Source organism: Rana temporaria, chromosome 11 (genome assembly GCF_905171775.1).
Source record: "Rana temporaria chromosome 11, aRanTem1.1, whole genome shotgun sequence".
In the NCBI taxonomy this organism is placed as follows: domain Eukaryota; kingdom Metazoa; phylum Chordata; class Amphibia; order Anura; family Ranidae; genus Rana; species Rana temporaria.
The window spans coordinates 137,799,362-137,824,984 of NC_053499.1; the positions used below are offsets into that span (position 1 = coordinate 137,799,362).

Here is a 25,623-nt window from a genome sequence, read left to right on the forward strand (position 1 = left end):
AGTGACAGTTAGCAGACAAGACTGACTGTATGAAAGTATGGGTGCTGCAGGAGGAAGCTAAGAAAAATTGGAGCAGCAGAAGGCGCATGTTTTCAATATTTTACAAATACAAAAGCTATTGGTGGAAAATATACCTTGTAGTTTATCTAAAGTGTTTGTAAAGCTTTGATTTAAATATGTTATACTTACCCTCTCTGTGCAATAGTTTTTTTTTGCACAGAGCATCCTAGAGCCTCTTCTTCTGGGTACCACCGCTGGTGCTTCAGGCTCCTCCTCTTCATCACGTACCCCCAAGGAAAGCCGCTTACCATTGGGGCACCTGTGCAGGCTCGCTCCTGAGTCCCGCTGCTTTGTCCATTGACACAGGTTGCCCCATCCCCCACTCCCATGTCACAGCCTTTTAGTTGACAGCAGCGGGAGCCAATGATCTCAGTGTCAGCGAAACACATTTTGCATATGGTTGCCATTCTTTCCTACCCCTTGTACATTCAGAACCTTTTAAGAATAACATGGAAAAATGTAATTATTCTCATATTGGAAGAATGACGCAGTTCAAAAGGGGGGAGCAGATCCCTGTTGAAGTTAATGGGAATTGCATGTTAACAGACCATACACTACAGTCTATTCTTGTTCTGCCATGCAGTAAAAAAAGGCAGCAAAGGGCTGATTAGATACAGTTCTGCAACACTGTGATACAACACTTCAAAGGAGCAGGAGATATTTCTAAATTTTATAGTTACATACTTTGACTACTGTTAAAAGCAATTTTCCATTTTTGCAAATGAAAAAAAAAAAACAGTGCCTTGTCATACACACTCCCCTTAGTTAGATGTTACTGACCTATATCCATAACCATTTAAAGGCAAAACCCAGTCCAAACGGATCAACTGATTTTAGTTTACCACGGGGCTAAGCATGCGTCATAACGCTGTTTATGCAAAGCAGTTTCTTTGGGTGATCATATATCAGGGGCAAAATATTTTAGAAGAATAGCAGTTAAAGCAGTACTGTAGTGGCAAACTGATCTGCCGTTGTTCCCTTCCCCAGTGATGAGCATTGTCACTTCCTGCTTTGTCCACCGATGCTGTCCACCGATGCTGTCCACCGGTGCGGTCATCTTTCCTTCTTCTTTCAGGTTCCCAGGTCTCTATGGCCATTTGGCAATTTTTTGAAACAAAAAGGGCTGGCAACTCGGAAGCTCTTGAATAAAAGTACTTTATTGGTTACATAGGTACAGGCTATACATTGACGCGTTTCAGCTAAGAAGCCTTCATTTTGCCATGTTTTGGCTCTTATGAAAAGGGGTTGTTCTGCTCCATATCAACAAAGCAAAAGTGGTTATCCAATAATTGAACAAATCACCTAGTTAATTGGCAATGAAAACAAATAAGTGTAGGCTCATAAAGATCCATGTGTCTGTGTTTGCTAAACTTGACCATTATGAGAAAAATCCTTTATCTGCTATGAGCAAGTAAGATCAGCAGATGCATTAACTATCAGGCCTTAAAGCGGAGTACCACCCATATAAAAGTCAGCAGCTACAAAAAGTGTAGCTGCCGACTTATACTAATCGGACACTCCACTGTCCCAGGTTCCAGCGATGCGGGCGTACGAAGCCCTGCTTGTCTTCCCCTCCTCTCTGCGGGAGCCAGCATTGTCAGCGTGGGCTGCCCAGCTGTGGCTTCTCAGCCGGGCACGCACTGGGCATGCGCTAGCCACGGTGCGCACCGTTACTGGCCGGGCGATCATCTGGGACTTGTGACATGTCCCAGAAAATTGCAGGGAGGGAAGGGGGGTGAACTTCTTTCCGGCTCCGCTGTGCCCCGGGAGGAAGTGGGAGCTGCAACCCTCTAAAATAGGGTATCTGCTCCCCCCCCAAAAAAATTACATGCTAAATGTGGCATGTCAGGGGGTCACCTACATTTAAGCGGAAGTTCCATTTTTGGGTGGAACTCTGCTTTAAAGTGGTTCTAAAGGCAGAAGTTTTTTTTTTATCTTAAAGCGGAGTTCCACCCAAAAATGGAACTTCCACTTTTCGGATTCCTCTCCCCCTCTGGTGTCACATTTGGCACCTTTCAGAGGGGAGGGGGGAACAGATACCTGTGTAATCCAGGTATTTGCTCCCATTTCCGGGCATAGATAGCCGCAGTATCCGTGGATATCTACGCCATTTCCGGCCCTTCCTTAGTCCCCCCCGCTGTTTTCTGGGAGACACACAGGTCCCAGAAGATAGCAAGGACCAGTGAGATCACGCAGAGCGACTCGTGCATGCATAGAAGGAACCAGGAAGTGAAGCCGCAAGGGTTCACTTCCTGATTCCCTTAACGAAGATGGCCGCGCCTCCACCCGAGAGCTGAGGGACAGATTGGCTTCGGGTGAGGACATCATTAGGTGTCCATATTTTAAAAGTCAGCAGCTGCAGACTGAAAAAAAAAATTCGAGCAGGACACAGCTTTAATGCAGTCTGTGCATTAAGATAAAAAAAAACTGTGTGCAGCAGCCCGCCCCCCAGCCTCCCCATTGACTATAATTTTTAACAGTTTTTTGGGAAAAATGGCCTTGAGCACAATGTAAGACACAGTCTTAGTCTTTTCATGTGATTGATATATATATATATATATATATATATATATATATATATATATATATATATATATATATATATATATATATATTTGTACAGATTAATGCTCTTTTGTTCAGTAAAATAAAAGTCCCCAACTCTCCTAGACTCATTGAAAACAGTATTATACTTATCTTTTAGACCAGTGGTTCTCAACCTGGGGGTCAAATGATGGTTTGCCAGGGGTCACCAAATCCTGGGCTGTTCCTGGCTCTCCCTTGCCCACTCGGCCTCTACAAAGTCACCCATTGAGTTCATGGCAAGGCTGGGGGGGGGGGGGATTTGAGGTCAGCTGACTGGTGAGGAATGTGAAGTGGGAGGGGCTGGAGGAAACTCTATCTTCCACATAGGTGTCACCACTACGAGACACCTCAAAGTCAGAGACACAGTGAAGCTGGAGACACAGTGAACAACACTACCTGTGATTATAGTTGCCAATAAAAGTCCCCACTACAGTTCTCAGATCAGCAGATCACCCTAATCAAGAGCACCTAAGTTGGCTGATCAGAACTCCCATCAGCATTGCCACTCATTCCAACTCCCCACCCCTTCACCAAGGAGTAAGAGATGGAAAAAATAGAGAATACATGGAAAGGAGCGGAAAAGAGGGGGAGGAACAAAGATAAAGGTAGAGAAAAAATAAGAGAAAGAACAAGAAACACGGCTAGAGAGAGGGATGAGGGGAAACAAAAAATGAACATAGAGAGAGAGATAAAAGGGAAAGAAAGAAGAACAAAGAGAAAGAGTGGTTTTAATATTGTACAAGTGGAAAGGGACACAGGAAGCTCTAAATACCTATGGGTTAGGGGCGCAAATTACTTGTCTTGCCTTGGGTGCTGACAACCCACGCTACAAAAATAATTTTACTGTTAGGGGTCCCCACAACTTGGGAAATTCTATCAAGGGGTCACAGCACTAGCAAGGTTGAGAACCACTGTTTTAGACTGAAGTCTAGTTAGTAAAATACTCTAGTTCCCCTAGGGCATTATTGTATTTAAAGTACATTATATCAAAAGCTAAAAGCATTTTGGGTAGAGTAAGAGAGGGTTTAAATTGCCTCAATAGAGAGATTGCCCTTGACTTCCTGTCCTGTTATATCAACAGGAAGTGAGAGGATAACTTTTCAATGTGAGGAAAATCTCCTTTCAGACAATTTTCATGGGAACCAGTGTCACCATTGGTGGACTTCTCCTCTATTCCTTATCTGGTAACAACTCAAAATGCTGGATTTATTTTCACTTTGGTGATTATGTCATTTAGAGCAGTGATTCTCAACCCTGTCTCCAAGTACCCCCAACAGGCCATGTTTTGAGAATTTCCCTTAGATGAAATAGCTGTCCAAAATACTAACCATTGACTCTTATTTAAAGCACCTGTGCTAGATAAGGGAAAACCTGCAAACATGGCCTGTTGGGGGGTACTTGAGGGTTGAAAACCACTGAATTAGAGAAAATTAATCTTCTAAACAATACACATTGTTAACCCCTCACCACTTCATCCAAATCTAACAAAAAATTGGTTTTGCTTATACTTTAATAATGATGTCACAGTAACACCAGATAGTGGAGTGGGGACCACTCTATGATTGATAGTGGTTAAATTTTTATTTTCCGATTAAAATCCCCCTTAACAGATTTTGTACAGTGTTTTGCGAAAGGAACAATTTATAGCCCTGACTATCCTGTAGGAAGATACCTCAGACAAACTACCATCATGCATTCCTTCCTGCAATCCCTGCGCCTTTAATAATACTGGTGTATCATAAACAGAGTCACTTTGACAAAACTGATTTCCTTGTAAAATTATAAATTTTACTGTGGCGAAACTTTACCCAAGCAGAATCTGTCGAAAAACAATCTACTATTTTTGTCTTATGTAGAGGGTGTGTTTTTATTTTATTTTTTTACAGTTGGGTGTATATACAGTATATAGTTTATCTAATTTAGCGCTATTTGTATTTTGTTTTTTTCTTCCTATTGTTTTGTATTTTTTATTGTTATTTTATGATTTTTTTAGCTTCTCCTTTTAAATTCGAAAACACATCCAGGATAACTAGATTTTCTGAAACCTCAAAAACCATTTAATGTCCATGGCACAACCTTTAATACCTTAATTTTCGGCTCTGTATTTTGTGCAATGCATTTTATCAAAAGGGCAAAATTTCTTCCAATTTCCGCTGATATTTCCATGACGTGAAAACTCTCAATTTTGCTACTCTTCAAATCATAAAACTTCCCATTTAGATTACAATAGAATACTGATTAGAACACTGTTTTCAATGTTTAAATTCTTGTCCTACTAGGTGAGAATCAAAAAAGCTGAAAAGCTAAAGACTATTTGTAAGAGACAATAAACCTACAAGAAAAGTACACTGAAAAAATCTATTTAAAAGCAAATGTATATAACCCATGATATAGAAGATACAAGGTGAATGTATTTTGATAAAACAGCACTATATCAACCATGAAGATGAAATGCGGGAATGGTCTATATACAGTAGCAATATTACTGAGACGATAGAGATGTAACTTTCCTTTATGACCTTGCTCTTGTCCTTTCCCTTGATCTTTTCAGTATAATTAAAGGTCCAAAGATGAGCAGCTACTCTTTCTATTTTATTGAAAGATCAGATCAAATGGGTAAGAGAACACTGGCTGTAAAATCTTAACACTGGAGAAACTAAAAAAATTGGAAACCCTTTAAATAGTCTATAAATATAGAGGAAAACATTGCAAATCCGATATGGAATTGCTATAGAAATTAACAATATATTGAAACAATCTGGATGTGGTAGATCTTGAATTAGGACGAGAAGCTTTCATTAATGTTGAAACAGGACCCCCAGTCCCTCTGGCATTCAGTAAAGGTATGTACTGTACAGGCCTGCAGCGATCATTTACCTTCTTGGTAAGTTTTGTTCATGTTGAGGAGCAGGGTCTATTGCCATGGTTAGGATTATGAGGTTAAGTTTTAGATAAAGGATTAATTTAATGATTAACCATAAGTGTTTATATAAAAGCCAAACCCATAGATTTTGTAAACTACTGCTCAGGACTTTTTATAAAAAAAAAGGGCGGGGGTGGGGACTGTTCCTATTGTAAAACTCACGTTCTCTATGGTTATCCAGCAACTACTCCAGATTGATTGACACCCAGTAACATTCAACTAGTGATTGGTAAATCTGCTCAGCCAAGATTTTCAGCACATTTTTTGGTGCTGAAAATGCCCCCCTCTGCTTATACTCGAGTCACCTATTTGTGCCTAATTTCCCAGGCTGTGGGGACCCGGTACGGGCCGGCCGTAGGTTCCCTGGACCCCAAACTTGGCACGCATGTAGCCCCAGTTCTCTCTACAAGTGTGCAAAGTTTGTTGTCTGGGGAGCCTACGGCTGGGAGCACCGATTTTTCAAAGGCTGGCACCCCTTCTATATACTCCCATGTCAAACGTAAGTCTAGTCATGGACACAGTGAGGCATGGGCACAGTGAGGCATGGGCACAGTGAGGCATGGGCACAGTGAGGCATGGACACAGTGAGGCATGCATATAGACACAGTGAGGCAAAGTGAGGCACAGTGAGGCATGCTGATGGACACCCTAGGCTTATACTCGAGTCAATACCTTTTCCCAGTTTTTGTGGTAAAATAAGGTGCCTCTGCGTAAATTTGGGTTGGCTTATACTCAAGTATATACTGTAAATATTGTATATATATATATATATATATATATATATATATATATATATAAAGATTACGATATCCAGACATAAATAAGAACATCATATTGGATGTTCAAGACATGAAAATATAAAAATACAAGGGTGTCTGTACAAATGTATTGCTGATACCTAGTGTGCTCCAGGAGTGCAGACAAAGATATGGTAGGTCCTCATGGGACATTTGGTTCTCTACATGTTTTATCCTGATGCAGCATGTGCATATATAGACACTTTTACCCATTCCTTCTACTCCCTCCTGCCCCAAGATTGACAGTAGTCAGAATCAATGGCTCCAGCTACTATCAGTGCGGCCTGTGAAAGACTAAAAACTAATACAAGCCTCCATTAGTTGCCAAGTCCATGAATTAGTACCCTGTACCTGGTGATGGGCATCAAAACAAGGAATCATGGCCAAAAAGAATCACAAAACTGAATTACAACTCATTTTCTAGATAAGCCAGCCCCCCTATACAGTATGTACTTCAACTGTGTATTTGCTGTAGCTGTTTGCTTGGAGCTCAGCTTAACCACCTGCCGACCAGATAACATATGAGTACACCAGCAGAGTGGCTCTCCTGTGCCAGATCATGTACCTAGTATGTGATCCAGCACTTCTGGAAGCTTGGGGCCTGCACACACCACCAGTCCCACCCGCTGTGCTGTGATTAGAGCACAAGCCGATCAGCAGTTGCCAGCCAATGGATGACCACGACACCCGTTGATCGGTGAGGAGCAAGACAGAGCAGAGCTCTGTCAGTGTAAACAATACAGAGCTCTGTCCTGTTAGCAGTAAAAGCACCTCACAGTAAGCACAGCAAGCACTGATAGGCATGCAATTTAACATTTTGATCGCCCTAGATGTTAATCTCTTCCCAGCCAGTGTCATTAGTACAGTGACAGTGCATATTTTTAGCACTGATCACTGTATTAGTGTCACTGGTTCCCACAAAGTGTTTTTTACTGAAAATATGTAGCAGAATACATATTGGCTTAAATTTATGAAGAATTCGATTTTTGATTTATTTTTATTGGATATGTTTTATAGAAGAAAGTAAAAAATATATTATTTTCTTTAAAATTGTCAGTCTTTTTTCATTTATAGCACAAAAAAAGAAAACACCCAAAAGTCTGATGAAGCCACGTGATGGGGCGTAACTAGTAAGGGCCTGATGCACCAGGAAACACTAGAAGAACTGATCAATTTAATTTGTTTACACTGTTGCATGCAATTGTCAGTTATAGTAAAGCAGTGCCAAAAGGCAAAAAATGGCCTTGTTATTAAGGGGGGAAAAATCTTCTGGAGGGCAAGTGGTTAAACAAAAGGATATGTTTTTGGATATTAAATTTGATGTGTTAATATGTTTTTACTAATAGACTTTTGCACATTTATTTAGGTTATTTAGATTTTATACTTTAGGGTCAGTTTAGAAGCATGCATTGACCCAGGTTCTCACTCGACTGACATTCCCCGACTTGTTCATTCCCTTTGACCTCTGGGAACCCGCCTTCTGACCTTTGACCTTTGACCTATGGAGGAGGTCCCTGTTCTAATTTCTGAGTCCTAGCCTTATCCTTCAATGGGAAACCCTAACCCTGACCCTGACCCTGACCCTAACCCTAACCCCTAACCCATTTTTTTTTTCAATGTAAGCTTAAAACAAAAAAAAAATTAAAATAAGCAAAGCAAAACTAAAATTGAAATATATATATATATATATATATATATTAAAAAGAAAAGTCAAAAATAAAGCCTCACTTTTCTTAGGTAGATTTTCATCTCAGCATCTCTAGTGTTTGCTGCAGAAATGTAGAAATGTAACAAAATTGATTCATCATTTTTAAATATCCTGCTGTCTCTTCTTTCCTAAACAAAGCCAACTGAAATAATAATAAACAAAATCTTGCGTTTTCCATAGTGATGCTCTCATTTTATTGTAAAAACAAAAGGTCATCTCTCCATTGAATTACTTCTTGACCTTTTGGAGGATACTGAACCTTTCACACTTCTGTCTTATATTGGGATATACAATTGTAAGCTCTAGTTGGACATGAACGAATGCAATTTTTTTAACCACTTAAGCCCCGGACCATTATGCAGCTAAAGGACCAGGCCCCTTTTTGCAATTCGGCACTGCGTCGCTTTAACTGACAATTGCGCGGTCGTACGACGTGGCTCCCAAACAAAATTGACGTCCCTTTTTCCCCCACAAAAAGTATTCTTTTGGTGGTATTTTATTTTTTGCGTTATATACAAAAATAGAGTGACAATTTTGAAAAAAATTCAATATTTTTTACTTTTTGCTATAATAAATATCCCCCAAAAATATATATATATAAAAAAACGTTTTTTTCCCCCTCAGTTTAGGCCGATATGTATTCTTCTACATATTTTGCGGCTGGGCTTCTTAAAGAGGACGTATCTGCATATCCATATGGCCAGCCGTGCCATTCTGCCAACGTATTTAGTTGTGTGGTGGTCCTTAACTGGTTAAAGAGAAGCAGTTGCCAATGGACAACTTATATGAATTCCCATTCTATTTTACCACTTGTTTTATCATTATTTGATTTTTCATTTTTTACAGTTATTCTCTCCCTGTCAATATAGAAGTGTCAGGATAAGTGTCAGTCTTTAAGGCTGTCCTATCTCCTGTTGGGCTCAATGTGAAAACAAACACTCAAAAACTATTAGAGAACAAAGGGGCTGTCAGAAATGCATACAAGAAAATTCAAGACTTTGTTAATGGACAGTTTTACCTTCCTCTAGACACATTGACAAAGCATACATTGTCAGTCCTAAGCTCAGTCTGTGCCAATGAGATCTTAAAATGTTTTTTGCTCTCTCACTACTTTTATGAACTCACATCAAAGTCCTAGCACCTCTTCGATGCTTTTCTCTTCAAGTTTTTTTACCTTAATGCATTCTATGCACAGACAGATGGAAATGTGGTGATTCACCCCCACCCTGCGGGAGACGGAGGGGAATGCATCATCAATCAGAGGCCTCCCTACCTTAGGAAGGAGGCATATCAGGCAGACGCTGATCTGGCTGCAGCTTCTCGCTCCCGGGCCACTGATTCTCCTCCAGGCCAAGCAGGAATTGGGTCCTGACTGAGACCTGATTTGGCTGGGAGTTCTAAAACTCCCTGGCCAATCAGGTCTCAGGAACTGCTTCCTGATTGGCTGGGAGGAGAATCAGGAAGACAATAGCGAATAATTATTTGCGATTTCACACAAGTGGGTGGGCTCGGGGCGTAGAGCCCACCCTTTTTTGAAGCCAATTAGAGCCCCAGGCTCTAAACATGTGCTTCAAAATAAAATCCCCAAAAAATCCATGCATCCAGCGCCCCACATGTAGATTAGGAAGCATGGATGGGGGGCGCCACTGGGTAAAAACCTTCTGGATGTAGTTTCCGCCCCCTTACTTGAGCCACATCTTGTTTTAGTGATGTGCATGGCAGGAACGGCTCTCCCGGATCTCCGGGATCTCTCTCTCCTCATTGGCTCACACAGCAGCAGAAGCCATTGTCAATCACAGACAGTGAGCAAATCAGGACAGAATGGAGGGCGGGAACAAGCCCCTAAATGTGTGTGAATGGACACATAGAGCGTGGCTCAGGGGCAAGCAGGCTTGCTATTGGGGGCACTTGGCAGAGGGGGAACAGCCAGGGCTGCCAGTAGGGGACCCAAAAAGAAGAGCATTAAAAAGGAAGTATAATATTGCAATGGGTAACAGCGCTCAGGGTTTCTGCATAGGAAATCACTAGGAGGGTATATATAAAGATAACAGCAAACACAAAAATTGTGTATACAGCAAGTAGTCAGTCCAAAAGACAAAGGCCCGGATTCACATACATCGGCGCATAGTTATGCCGGCGTAGCGTATCTAATATACGCTACGCCGACGTAGCGCAGAGAGGCAAGCAATGGATTCACAAAGCCAGTGCTGCCAAATCTGCGCTGGGTTTCCTAGGCATAAGCTGGCGTATGTGGAAGTGGGCGTGAGCCATGCAAATGTGGCGTGACCCCATGCAAATGATGGGCTGAGTCTCAGACAGATACGTATAATGAACGGCGCATGCGCCGTCCCGTGGACGCATCCCAGTGCGCATGCTCAGAATCAGGTCGGAACTACTCCCTAAGAAACGCCGGATCACTGCCTACGGCGTGAACGTAACCTACGCCTAGTCATATTGACGTCCTATGTAAACTACGTAAAATAAGTTGGCTGGTGCAGCCATTTGCATTCATGCTGCTGACTTACACCTGCTTTATGGGGCATAACTTTACGCCGGATGTAGGACTTTACGCGCACTGCGTCGGACGGACGGACATTCGTGAATCGGCGTATCTCCCTCATTTGCATATATCAATAGAAAATCAACGGGTGCACCAAATACGTCCAGCGTAAATATGCGCCCACTCTACCCCGGTGTAGGAAAGTTACATCGGTCGGATGAAGCCTATTTTCAGGCGTATCTTGGTTTCAGAGTCCGGCGCATAGATACGACGGCGCATATTTACACTTACGCGGCGTATCTCGAGATACGTCGGCGTAAGTGCTTTGTGAATCCGGGCCAAAGAGTCCAAAGACAAATTTTCCAGTCCATAAATAGTACTATAATGTTAGTTTGAATGGCTCTTCAAAGCCAGTAGGGATAGCTGACAGGTACTCAGGGCAGCTCTTCTCAGAATCAAAGCCAGCTCAGGATACACATGAAGAGAAAACAAACAGAAAAAGCGCCTCTGAGTGATCTGTTTAATGTAGTAACAACAAAAGTATATACAACAGTTACATAGATGTAAATGAAGCGATGCTCAGGACGGGACAGTAGCAATGTCCTAGCTGGTATAGGGTCCAGAGCCAAAAGGTGCATCCAGAAGTGCCCTCAAATCCAGGCTGCGATAGCCGCATGGGGTCGGGGGTCGGACTCAGCCGTCTTTTCCTCTGCCCCATGCAGTCTTTTCTGCAAATATCTCCTTAACCGTGTAGGTTAAGGAGATATTTCTTGCACCCAAATCTAGGCTTACCTGTAGGGCCAAGTGGTCTGTAAGGGTTTACAACAACCACTTTAAGGCTTCTCTGTGCAAAACCATTGCACAGAGCAAGTAAGTATAGCATGTTTGTTATGTAAAGGTTTTATTTTAGGTTGATTTGCTAAAACTGGAGAATGCAAATTCTAAAGCAGCTGTACGTGGTAACCAATCAGCTTCTAACTTCAGCGTGTTCAATTAAGCCTTGACAGAGAAACCTGGAAGCTGATTGCACTAGATTTTGCACTCTTCAGTTTTATTTTAGTCAATCAACCCCATTGTGTGGCATCACATATTTAGACCTATATGTTTTATAAAAACAGGCCTGCGGATATGGTAAAACAATGTTTAAACTATGTATAATTCACAGATTTTATTTGGATAATAGCATCTTTTTAATCTAGGCTAAGCCACTTGGGAACCATTTCCAATAACCGAGCTGGTACTTAGGGTCCAATTACTACAAGTAAAAATGTGCTTTCTCCAAAACAACACAAAATAAAAAATAAAACCAGAGGAGTTTCTGTCATCAGACCATCATTTGAATGCATTGCCGATTTAGGGAATGTTTTACGCCATAAATTTCTGCTGCATCTCACTCTGTAGATTTACTGCTGCTGTTTTGCTTCACTTCTCTCTAGCAGTTTTACTGTCCGTTGATTGCTGAGGATACAGCGATCCTGTGAGACAAATCACTGTTTCATAAACAGGCTGATTATAGTATCCTTACGATGCAATGGTTTAAGAGGAAAAAAATGTTTATATATTTAATGGCCTAGTGGAATATATTAATTTATGTTTTTTGGCTGACTGGAGCCTTTGCTGTTGGACGCGACCTTCACTTTTGGTAGAGTCCTATTTTACAGCAGTTTCCGAGTGGTATCTAGTTAGATCAAAAGAGATTCAACAGGCCCAGTATTTTTTTAAAGCCCCCGGAGGATTCAGCCTAGGGTAGGAAAGGTTGAGAATGAGCAGCCAGCTGCTGCTGTCTATTTAACGATTCAGCGCTAGACAACACATAAAAATGTACTCAACGAATTGCTATTAGTATCTGGAAAAAATACAACCAGGGCTGTCACTAGGCCTCTGGGCTCTAGGCACAAGGAGATGATGACCATTTTGCAACTGTTCGCCTTCAATTGCAGACAGTGTCACCTGGTTTGTCCCTTCCTGTGAGCCACAATGGTTAGTATCCACCTGCATTATTCTGTGCCTTGCTCAGCATGTGCCATAGTGGCATTACATTGTGCTGCTCCTGCCCCAGCACTGTGCGTAGGGACAATATTCAAATGACACTAATCTCTGGTTTAGAAAGAAAGAACTCTATTCAAGTATAACAAAAAAAAATATTAAAACACTCATGGAAACATATATAAAAAACATTTGGATAAAAAAAAAATACTTACCAGAAACGCCCTGTTGCTATGCAGTCATCCTAATCTGCCACTTTCTATACCGCGGAGCTCCTAGGTTAATTCCTCCCTCACCTGTGTCTTCTGGAACCTGTGTGTGTCCCAGGAGATAAGCTGGCCATTCACAAAGCGCAGTGTGACATACGCATGCATAGTAGGAAACGGGCAGTAAAGCTGAAAGTCTCCACTGCCGGTTTCCCTTAGTTAAAAATGGTGGCGTCACACCCGATCCGATGGACAGATGGGCCTCGGGGGCTGACATCGCGGGCACCCTGGACAGGTAAGTGTCCTTATTAAAAGTCAGCAGCTACAGTATTTGTAGCTGCTGACTTTTAAAAAAAAAATGTGTGAGTGGAACTCCGCTTTAATTCAAAAAAGCTCCTTCTATTGCTCTCAGCCTCCTCCAAATACTGTAATTTCTTTGTTTTTGCTGCTGTGATCTGATTTCCTGTTTGAGGGTGGCTACATCAGTTCTCCATGGTTCCACTGTATGTAGGAATGTAGACACCCTCTCTTGCTTGTTTCTGAAATTAGATTTGTAGTGTGCATAGAGCAGTGCACGGTATTATTATTATTATTATACAGGATTTCTAAAGTGTCAGTTTGCTTAGCGCTTTACAAAATGGAAAGACATTACAAATACACTACGATTTAGTAAAAGAGGAATCAGAGGGATTCTGCTCATTAGAGCTTACAATCTAAGAGGGAGGGTCAAGTGATACAAAGATAATAACTGTGTATTAGTTAAAAGTAGATAGGCTTCTTTAAAAAAGTGTTTTCTGGGAACATCTAAAGATGGATAGATTAGGAGATAGTCAGACAGATGGGGAATGGAGTTCCAAAGGATGGGAGAGGCTCATAAGAAGTCCTGGAGGCGAGCATGGGAGAAGATGACAAGGGGACCAGAGGAGCACAGAGGACATGGGGGGGACCAGAGGAGCGTGGAGGACATGGAGGGGGACTAAAGGAGCACAGAGGACTTGGAGGGGGTCTGGAGGAGCATGGAGGACACAGAGAGGGACTGGAGGAGCACACAGAGGAGGACACGGAGAAGGACACAGGGGACAGCCAGGGGTGATCGGTGCGGTGGTGGGGGTGTTAAAAGCACTAATTTCCTTGTATAGATTTCAATAAAGCAGCTGAAAGCCGCAGGGGGGGGGAGCAGATGTCAGATGCTTTATTGAAATCTATACAGGAAGATTGCTGCTTGTAACTCCCCTCACCGCTGCACCGATCACCCCTGACTGTCCAGTATCAGGTCAAGCATCGGAGCATTTGCACGAATACAAGTACTGCCTGCTTTAGGCTTAAACAAAGGTAAAATGACAAGCACAAACTTGACACTGTTTCATAGTTCATCTGCCTGGCAATTCAAGGACATCCAGAATCCATATTTCGAAATTCACTGATAAGTAAATTGCTTACAGTGTAAGTTGCAAGTTCTAACATTTGTGTTCTATTATGAAAAGCATATTAAGTGCTGTAATGCAGTTTTAAGACCATTAAGTTTTAACAAGAATAACTCTGGTAGAGAAAGAAAGTAATCAGATGTAAAGTACTTTTCAGCCTCTTCCTATGTAAATGTTAATATGTCGAATGTAAATTATATATATACAGCAGATGGATTTTTATTTCATATGCTTTAATCCCATTCACAGAAATACTGGCATTGTGCTAACGTTGCTATTAAGGCAATTAGCATGGCAGTGCATTATTAAAGCTAATTGTTTAAAGCTTAATGTTAGGGGGAAAGCCACTCTTTGACTTTTTGTCTTTAAATATCTGAACTTTAGATAATTGTCTATATAATTACCAACCTATTTCTTTTGAAGAATCAAGAATTAAATGAACTTTTAGACAATACTTCGAGCCCTCTAAAACTTTGAAATGACCTTTCAGAATATACAGTAGCTACCCAAGCTTTTCTGGCAGATCTGATCACTAAACTTCTAGAAATTCAATTGTGGATTTGCAAATCAAAGAAAAGTTGTGATGTGGAAAGATATTTTTTGAGGAGCTAATGGATTCTATTTCATAACTTATTATAATGTTTTTGCATCCATTTTCTTTTTTAATGTATACCTTTTTGAAAAGTGTTGAACTAATATGAGTACAATATACACTATATTGTCAAAAGTATTGAGATACTTGCCTTTACACGCACATGAACTTTAATGGCATCCCAGTCTTAGTCCATAGCCCGTAGGGTTCCATATTGGGTTGGCCCACCCTTTGCAGCTATAACATCTTGAACTCTTCAGAGAAGGCTGTCCACAAGGTTTAGGAGTGCGTCTATGGGAATGTTTGACCATTCTTCCAAAAGCACATTTGTGAGTTCAGGCACTGATTTTAGAAGAGAAATCCTGGCTCGCAGCCTCTGCTCTAATTCATTCCAAAGGTTGAGGTCAGAACTCTGTGCAGGACAGTCAAGTTCCTTCACCTCAAACTCGCTCATCTATGTCTTCATGGACCTTGCTTTGTGCACTGGTTCAAATCATTTGGTGGAGTGGGGAAATGGTGTGGGGTTGTTTTTCAGGGGTTGGGCTTGGCCCCTTAAGTTTCAGTGAATGGAACTCTTAAGGCGTCAGCATACCAAGACATTTTGGACAATTTCATACTCCCAACTTTGTAGGAACAGTTTGGGGATGGTCCCTTCCTGTTCCAACATGACTGTGCACCAGTACACAAAACAAGGTCCACGAAGACATGGATGAGCAAGTTTGGGGTAGAGGAAGTTGACTGGCCTGCACAATTCTGACCTCAACCTGACACCTTTGAGATGAATTAACGCAAAGCTGTTATAGCTGCAAAGGGTGGTCCAACTCAATATTGAACCCTACGGACAGAAGACTGGGATGCCATTAAAGTTCATGTGCATGTAAGGGCAGGCATCCCAATACTTTTGACAATATAGTGTATATATTCCTTAAATCTTCATCTGACAAAAAATAATGAATACAGGATTTACCTAGACATAGGATTTGAAAAGAATTGTGGATTTCCAAAAACAGAGCACAGCAGTAGATGTTTTGATTCAGACTGTCTCTCTAAGTCTAGCTAGAAATGGTAAATGTTACATTCTAGGCTATTCTAGTGCTAGTGTTCACAAAACACCCTAAATCCCAGGTCCAGTTTTTTATTTTCTTTATCAGCACAGGGAAGGGATGCATAAAGTTTCAGAACTAAAGAAAAAGTAATACATTTCACATATCTGGTGCATTAAACATACTTTATTAAAGTTTAGAAGCACAGTAGTATTGTATTCACTTGACATTACAGGAAGGAGCACTGGTAAGAGGACAGTATACAGGGAAGGAAAAGCAATCACTGCTGCCAGCAGATTATGCAAGATGTCACAGTCCTCTCCTCTGACCAACTATTAGACCAAAAACAGAAGGATGATACACACCAACATCTGTGCTGCATTCCAAACCAGGGCTCACCACAAACAGCGGTAAGAGCCTGGCTTAGAGTAATTTCTGCTTTCTTCCTGTGCAATGTGTTATCTACAGTATGAATGAAAAGCAATCCATGAATGGAGGACAGTGGACATCTGCCACCTCCATTCATAGATCACCTTTCATTTATGAAAGCTATAGTACAGTTTCTATGAATGGAGGAGTGGAGGAGTGGGGTAGAAAGGACAAAAATAATTTTCACCCTTGATGAGTTCTTGCCACCGGTCCAGCGCTGGTATTAACCTCTGCAGCACTCGAAGAATACTACGACAGGGTATGGGAGGAAGGCAGAAGACCTTCAAAACCTTCAAATTTCTACAGTGACAATTATCACCAGTTGAAGTCAGGAAGTGACGAAACGCATCAGTGGAGTCGGCCGCCACATACACTAGCGCTCCCCGCGAAGTGATTGCGGTGTCTGCAAGGAGCGATTCCTCTCGGACGGCTGATACTAGTGATAGCGCCCTCTTGGGTCACAATTTTATGCTTGTTGTTATTCATCAAATGTAAGCAGTTATTTTTAAGGGGTCTTCTGTTGTATGGGGAGTTTTGACATATTAAACAGGATTACTTTGTGTGCAACCCATTCTTGTGTTTTATGACTCACATTAGAGACCCTGTACCAATGGATCTTAGTTGATGGTGAGGACCCAGTGCAAAGTGGCTGACGATCACATTACTTAAGGCTTCCTCATTAGAGGTTTCTGGTGAGTTTGACCCCCTGTGGGAGTGTGCTTCACGAGGTGGAATACAGATACTGTTTTTTGGTGGAAGGTGCACCCCTGGACAAATTGTTTACTAACGCCTATTGACGCTCTAAACTGTTCTCATATCATATGCTGCACAAAAACATTTATCAGTGGTGCTGACCACGAGTTTTATTATTACCAGAATTATCCTAATTTTTAGCGTTGTTTTAGTATTTCCATAATCCAGGGACTGGACTGTTTTATTTTTATGCTACTGTTTTGATGTTCTATATTTTTTAACAGCTGCTTAGTACTTTTAAATATTCTTCTCATTTTATTTAAAGTATTTGTATCTCTGTATGCACTGCTAAGAGAGCTGTGGGATAGATTTGGAGCTGAGCAAGTGTATTGTAGACCTGTTATGCACTTTTTCTCCAGTAAAATCAATCTATATATGCAGTAAAGCATTCTTGTTATACTCACTATGGAACCTAAGGGGTTAATACTCTGCACTGTGTAAAAAGGCTGTCTGCTCTGATCCTCCCCTACTTCCAGAGTCCCCAACTCATCTCCAGATAGTACAGAGGCTAGGGGACAAGCTGCGCATGCTCAGTTTGGTGTGTATTGCTAGAGAGTCTTTTTTTTTCTTGGGATAGTGCATGTGATCAGCACAGGGCCAATCAGCACTGTCCAGACAAAGGGTTACGGGCCCTGCAGCCTCATAGGACAGTAAGAGGAGAATGAAACTCCTCCCACAAGCTTTAACCAGACACTGATATAAGTCATAAGACTACTCTAACTGCTGATGAGAAAAGATATTTAGCAGTTTCTATTTACTAAAATGATTGCATATCACTAAATTAACATTTATAGGTGATGACGCTGAAAACTCATATAGCAACAATAACAAGTCAAAATGATATGATTTCTTCCTGATACAACCTCTCTAACAAAATGTCAAACAGAATTGAAACTCTGTATCAACAGTCGTCATCATATAAATATACTGTATGTATAATAAATATAGAAACAGTGGCATTTACACCTCTCAAAAACTCTTGACAGCAGCTTATCCAAGGTTAAAAAGTTTTCTAGCACATTGCGGAAACACACACATGAAATATATAAGTGACAAACTGTATTGTCTGGTGTTATCTATAGTAACCTTCAATGTTTTCTTGGTAGAGGGTGAACACTTGCACCTGCTAAAGCCAAAGAACCACACAACTTTGGAAATATTCAATATCAAATTTTTTTATACATTTTTTGCAATCTCTGCTTATACACTTAAGGCCGGGTTCACACTATTGCAAAATGGATGCCGGTTCACCGCATCCAATTCGCAATAGCAGGAGATTTTAACTGGCTCTCTATGGGGCCGATTTACATATCTCCACTGTAGCGTCTTTTGGTTTGTTTCAGGTTTTAATTCAGACAAGAATTCTGTCTGAAATTGGACCTAAAACGGTGAACGGGGACGCACCAGACCCCTGCTGTGAGCCAAAGATTGTGTGAACCCAGCCTTACACACTTAAAAAGAAACATTAGCATCATATGCATTACACATTTCTTATATTTCTCTTTACACAAGGAAATTACCTTCATTGTTTTTGATGGTAAAATTTGGGTTATTGGCCATTTCTGGGAGAAGGCTGTAGAAAAAGTAGTGTCCATTTCTTGGATCATCCTTGTCTATAGCACTGACCGTTTGAATAATCTGCAAGAAAACATGACAACCATAAGTTCAGCAAGTGGATTTTGAAAACACATCACAAATTTCCTTAGTAAATAAAGGTTTATAATTTTGTTTAGTACATACCCATTCACAAAATTACCTGTTCACCATGTGCTTTTGATATGCATCATGAAATCTCAGATATCTCTTTTATATAACTCTATTTTTGGTCAGTGTATATATGATTTCTAAAAAAAATCCCTTATCTTTTAAATGAAACAAAAATATAATTAAAAAATACTAGGGCTGTGCATGCACTTTTGTATAATAAAAACATTTTTTTCTGCCTGGAAACTGGAGATTGTCCATAGCAACCAAAAAGTGTCCCTTTACGTCAAAAGTGGTTTTGGATCAGATAGAAAACATCGATAATAAATTAGAATCACTTGCCGAATTGAGCGATAACGATTTGTGGGGAAATTCGTCATCAAACACTGAAAGTAATAATTTTTTTTATTATTATATTATTATTTGTTATAATTATTTATAGTTATTTATTATAATTTATGATTTTGTGTTTCAAACTTTATCATACCCGGATGTCTACTCTAGACTCTTGTTTGGACAGATTTAAGTGAGTTATTCCTAAGAATTACAGGCCTACAATATAATACAATTTCCATGCAAAACAATTGTACCGTTTTCAGCATCAAAAATCTGACAGAATCATACCGCCAGGGAGGTTAAGAGGTTGTGGCAGGGGGCGTGTCATATGCCAACATACATTTGCAAGTAGGTGTCCCTCATTCCCATCTCAAAATGTTGGGAGGTGTGCACAGGACACCACCAGGACCGGGAATGAAAAGAAATCTCCCCAATGGTGGCGAAGATAGCTAAAATTGACATGGGTTCCAAACCTATCTCTTTCAATTACTAAAAATAATACGCTGAGCTGATTTTTAAAATAAACAGTTGTTCAGGGATAAAAATGTAGACTTTATAAATTTTCTTCTATTTGCTGAGAGGTACACTTTAAATTTTTACTTTGCACAATAAGATGAGTAGATGCATTCAAGCACCAGCTGTTACCTACCAGACTGATGTGTATAAACTTCTAGGATAGCAAGATTTTTAAGAGCACATATAGCATTTCCATGTGGATCCTTGCAGCGGTCAAGCACGTACCTCTTAACGGATGTGCATTAGCCCTCTGTCAGTGAATTACAACCCTTTCAAACTCCCATAGGTTCACTCTTTTGTGTTCTAGGTAGACCACATGCAGTAGAAGCCTAGGGGTATTTTGAAAGCTCCGTAACTCAACAATAAAACACCATTACATCAGTATACTAAAAGGCACTACAACCAACATTATTCATAAAAAATGTATCATCTCTCAAAATTAGTTCACTGATGGAGGATTTTGCCATCTTCAATTTTAAAGGATGTTAACCACAGGGAGCAGAAAAGTGAATGGAAGCATAAGCCAGATAAAAAAAAAATATATGAAAAACATGGTATAATAAATTGTTATTTTTCTCTCTGCTTGTGATGTCTTCTGATAATTGGCTAATAATTATTACAGTCACATAGAGTGTGTTCCCAGGACGCCCACTGTTGATGATGTATGAAAGGAATGTAAATGGACAGAACAAGACGTATGGATCTGTTAAATAAAAATGCATGAGCTGAATCAAGGCTGTACCAATTATTGGCGGGGTAATTGATACTCTGCCTTTTTTGCTGCAATATGCCACCCATGCACAGATATGATGTTATGACTGACCTGAGAGAAGCAGACAGCTTTGGCCAGATCAGGACTATGATTGACCATGATTGAGGAAACAGACAAATGTTTAAATGTAACTCGCTTACTGTATTTTGACAGAATAGCAGAATGGTGTCACTCAGATATTATAAAATATCTTAAATTATAAAAGTATGATGTCAGTCCTTAGCTTTGGTGACGCCATTTAATTTTTGTGTTTAGGCTTTTGTACTTTTTATTTTAACCTGGTGATCCTGCCAGTAAAACACTTCCTGTGTGAAGGTGACAATGATAGCTCACTCTACTGTATCCATGAAGGAGCAGTGTTGTCATATTTGAATGGAAGTTGTTAAAATTACAGAACACCCCAGATATTACACTGACAGGGGTTAGCCTGTCAGTTCTCAGACCATACACCGCACACTGTTTCAAATTGGTCTGCATGGCTGTTGTCCCAGAAGGAAGAGTCTTCTAAAGACGATGCACAAGAAAGCCCGCAAATAGTTTGCTGAAGACAAGCAGACTAAGGACATGGATTACTGAAACCATGCCCTGTGGTTTGATGAGACCAGTGTGTGTGGCGACAACCAGGTGAGGAGTACGAATACAAGTGTGTCTTGCCTACAGTCAAGTATGTTGGTGGGAGTGTCATGGTCTGGGGCTGCATTAATGTTGCCGACACTGGGGAGCTACAGTTCATTGAGGGAACCACGAATGCCAACATGTATTGTGACATACTGAAGCAGAGCATGATCCCCTCCCTTCAGAGACTGGGCCGCAGCATGATAATGACTCCAAACACACCTCCCTGATGACCACTGCTTGCTAAAGAAGCTGAGGGTAAAGGTGATGGACTGGCCAAACATGTCTCCAGACCTAAACCCTATTGAGCATCTGTGAATCATCCTCAAATGGAAGATGGAGGAGTGCAATGTCTCTAACATCCACCAGCTCCGTAATGTTATCATGGAGGAGTGGAAGAGGACTCCAGTACTAGCCTGTGAAGCTCTGGTGAACTCCATGCCCAAGAGGGTTAAAGTGGTTGTAAACCCTTACAGACCACTTTGACCTACAGGTAAGCCTAGATTAAGGCTTACCTGTAGGTCCAAGATATATCTCCTTAACCTACACGGTTAAGGAGATATTTCCAAGAAAGACAGCACTGATGTCTACGGCGCATGCTACTAAAGGCATCATGCCGTTAGTGGCGGCTCCTGCGTGCATGTGTGAGAGTGACATCATCGCTGCTCCAGCCAGTCACAGCGCCCGCAGCAGCGATACCTGGAAGTCACTCTGGGTATCATGGACGGCGACGGAGGACGTGTCCGAGAACCAGTGCGGGGGCTTCGTAAACAGGTAAGTATGCTATGCATACTAGCTCATTATGCCTTTGTCTTGCAGGTTTTTTTTTTTTTTAAGAGAGGGTTTACTTCCTATTTAACCACTTACGGACCATTATGCAGGTAAAGGACCTGGCCAGTTTTTGCGATTCGGCACTGCATCGCTTTAACTGACAATTGCGCGGTCGTGCGATGTGGCTTCCAAACAAAATTGGCGTCCTTTTTTTCCCACAAATAGAGCTTTCTTTTGGTGGTATTTGATCACCTCTGCGGTTTTTATTTTTTTGCGCTATAAACAAAAATAGAGCGAAAATTTGGAAAAAAAATCTATATTTTTTACTTTTTTCTATAATAAATACCCCCCCCCAAAAAAAAAAAAATATATATATATATATATATATATATATATATAAAAAATGTTCTCAGTTTAGGCCGATACATATTCTTCTACCTATTTTTGGTAAAACAAATTGCAATAAGTGTTTATCGATTGGTTTGCGCAAAATGTATAGCGTTTACAAAATAGGGGATAGTTTTAGGGCATTTTTATTAATATTTTTTTTTTTTACTACTAATGGTGGCGATCAGCGATTTTTTTCATGACTGCGGCATTATGGCGGACACATCAGACAATTTTGATACATTTTTGGGACCATTGTCATTTTCACAGCAAAAAGTGCTATAAAAATGCATTGTTTACTGTGAAAATGACAATTGCAGTTTAGGAGTTAACCACTAGGGGGCGCTGTAGGGGTTATGTGTGACCTCATATGTGTTTCTAATTGTAAGGGGGCCGGGCTGGACGTGTGACGTCACTAATCACCTTTCCCTATATCAGGGAACAGACGATCAGTGACATTGCCACTATGCAGATTTTGAAAGGTATATTTAACACACCAGTGGGTGTAAAAACACTTTAAACCTCACCACATACAAACGTTACCTCTATGCAAAATATGGCAAGGTCTAAATAAAATACAGCAAAATGGGACCTCACTTTTAGATCACCTTTTCCCATCAATAAAGTGACATAAATCATCACCCAAGGACTTCTGCCTAGTTCTTACATATGAATTATATGCTCCATAGCTGCAAACAACTCAAATATCACAGTACATGAATGGGGAATAATAGTCCGCAGTAGAGTACCATTAAATTAATCACAATAGACTTCAGTATCTTTGTAGGTCATATGACCTCCCAATTTACTAAATTAGTCACCTGGCAGTCAAAGCAAAGGGTCTTATCACAGCAAGTCTTTGATTCCCCCGTCTCACATTAACTAACTGCCGTAACTAGAAACAAGTACTGCAAGGAACCTTTCACATAGATACCACTTTAGCTTTTAGCAACACAAAGAAATTGCATACATCACTGAAATAATGTACCTATTTTTTATCTTGACTGGTTTTATCCCTTTAAGGGAAGAAATTACCTTATCCAGAACTAAAAATAAACATATAGGGAGGGGGAATCACTTAGGCCCCTTTCACATTGAGGCGTTTTTCATGCGGTACAGCGCTAAAAATAGCGCTGCTATACCGCATGAAAAAAAATCATGCCCTGCAGGCTTCAATGTGAAAGCCTGAAGGCTTTCACACTGAAGCAGTGCGCTAGCAGGGCCGCTCCAAAAGTCCTGCTAGCCGCATCTTTGGAGCGGTATAGAAGGGGGGTGTTTACCGCTCCTATACCGCGCCTTCCCATTGAAATCAATGGGAAACTGCGGTAATACCGCCCACAATGCGCCTCTGCAGAGGCGCATTGCGGGCGGTATTAACCCTTTTTCGGCCGCTAGTGGAGGTTAAAACTGCACCACTAGCGCCCGAATATCTCGGTAAATACGACGGTATAGCGGCGCTAAAAAAAAGCGCTGCTATACCGCCACCGCACCTCCACTACCCAATGTGAAAGGGGCCTAAAACTCGAGCACACAGAATTTGGTGCAGCTGTGCATAGTAACCAATCAGCTTTCAGTTTTTATTGTCAACGCTTAATTTAATTTAGTTTAATTTAGAAGCTGATTGGTTACTATGTGCAGCTGCACCAGATTCCATGTGCAGTTTTAGTAAATCTCTGCCATACTGTGTATCAGCCAGGTATCATATTTAAAGTGGTTGTAAAGTCACTACTAAGAAATCCTGTAATCTCCTCTCTTACAGCAAGATATAATGTGCAGGTCTCTAGGTGGCGCAGCCCATGCAAGGTATGGACGTCGGAAAAAGCAAATCTTTTTACGTCATTTACGTAAGTCGTACGTGAATAGGGCTGTGCGTAGGTTACGTTCACGTCACAGGCATTGAGCCGGCGTATCTTTGGGCGCAAATACGACGTGATACTGAGCATGCGCGCGCATGTGCCGTTCGTTCGGCCATGCATCTACATGGGGTCACACTTAATTTAACCACTTACCCCCCGGACCATATTGCTGCCCAAAGACCAGAGACCTTTTTGCGATTCGGGACTGCGTCGCTTTAACAGACAATTGCGCGGTCGTGCGACGTGGCTCCCAAACAAAATTGGCGTCCTTTTTTTCCCACAAATAGAGCTTTCTTTTGGTGGTATTTGATCACCTCTGCGGTTTTTATTTTTTGCGCTATAAACAAAAATATAGCGACAATTTTGAAAAAAATTAATATTTTTTACTTTTTGCCATAATAAATATCCCCCAAAAATATATAAAAAAACATTTTTTTTCCTCAGTTTAGGCCGATACGTATTCTTCTATATATTTTTCGTAAAAAAAAAACGCAATAAGCGTTAATTGATTGGTTTGCGCAAAAGTTATAGCGTTTACAAAATAGGGGGTATTTTTATGGCATGTTTATTAATATTTTTTTTTACTAGTAATGGCGGCGATCAGCGATTTTTTTTCGGTACTGCGACATTATGGCGGACACTTCGGACACTTTTGACACATTTTTGGGACCATTGGCATTTTTATAGCGATCAGTGCTATAAAAATGCATTGGATTACTATAAAAATGCCACTGGCAGTGAAGGGGTTAACACTAGGGGGTGGGGAAGGGGTTAAGTATGCCTGGGTGTGTTCTTACTGTGGGGGGGGGAGGTGTGGCCTCACTAGGGGAAACACTGATCCTCTGTTCATACATTGTATGAACAGAAGATCAGCATTTCCCCCGCTGACAGGACCCGAGAGCTGTGTGTTTACACACACAGCTCCCGGTCCCCGCTCTGTAACGAGAGATCGCACGGGAGTCGGGGGCGAGCGGAGGGCGCGCGCGCGCCCCTAGTGGCGGCTCGAAGAGCCGCCGTATAGCTACGGGCTCTCGCCTAGCAGAGCCGACCTGCCGCCGTAGAATGACGGCGGCTGGTCGGCAAGAAGTTAAAAACAACACGCCCACGACCTGCCTACTTTGAATTTTGCGCGCTTACGCCGGCCGATTTACGCTACGCCGCCATAACTTAGGGCGCGAGTGCTTTGTGAATACAGCACTTGCCTCTCTAAGTAGCGGCGTTGTAGCGTAAATAAGATACGCTACGCCCGCACAACGTAATGCCGCCCTACGTGAATCTAGGCCATACTCTCCTATAGTAGCATTTTGTAATTGGTTTCTGTGGATGTACAAAGCAGCTATGGCTCCCGGGAAGACTGTACGGAGGCTCTATACACTCTTCCATACTGTACGGCCTCCTTATAGTCCTAAAAGTTACAAAAAATAGATAACAGTGGAAAGATACAGCCGTTTCCCTTTAAATTATTTATGATAGATCACTATGAGTTACTGCCTTTTGCACATAACCATTCCTCTTTGTGCTCTTTTCTCGAATAAACCTAATGGATAAACACTTTTAATGTGACTGTCAGTGAACAGGTTAAATAAGCTATTAGGAGCACTTGTGTGCTCTATGTGGTGCAGGTAAACTGAAAGCTCATATATGAAACATTCTATGGCC

General features: G+C 41.2%; 1 protein-coding gene across 2 annotated transcripts in view; it reads right to left on the reverse strand.

The window, feature by feature from the left end:
* CDH8 (cadherin 8) overlaps positions 1-25,623 on the reverse strand; it is a 507,519-nt gene that overhangs the window by 29,222 nt on the left and 452,674 nt on the right. For both annotated transcript variants that reach the window (XM_040329195.1, XM_040329196.1), the window contains exon 10: positions 18,528-18,645. In XM_040329195.1, the coding sequence (XP_040185129.1) occupies positions 18,528-18,645 (118 nt within the window). The remainder of the gene's footprint in view (positions 1-18,527; positions 18,646-25,623) is intronic.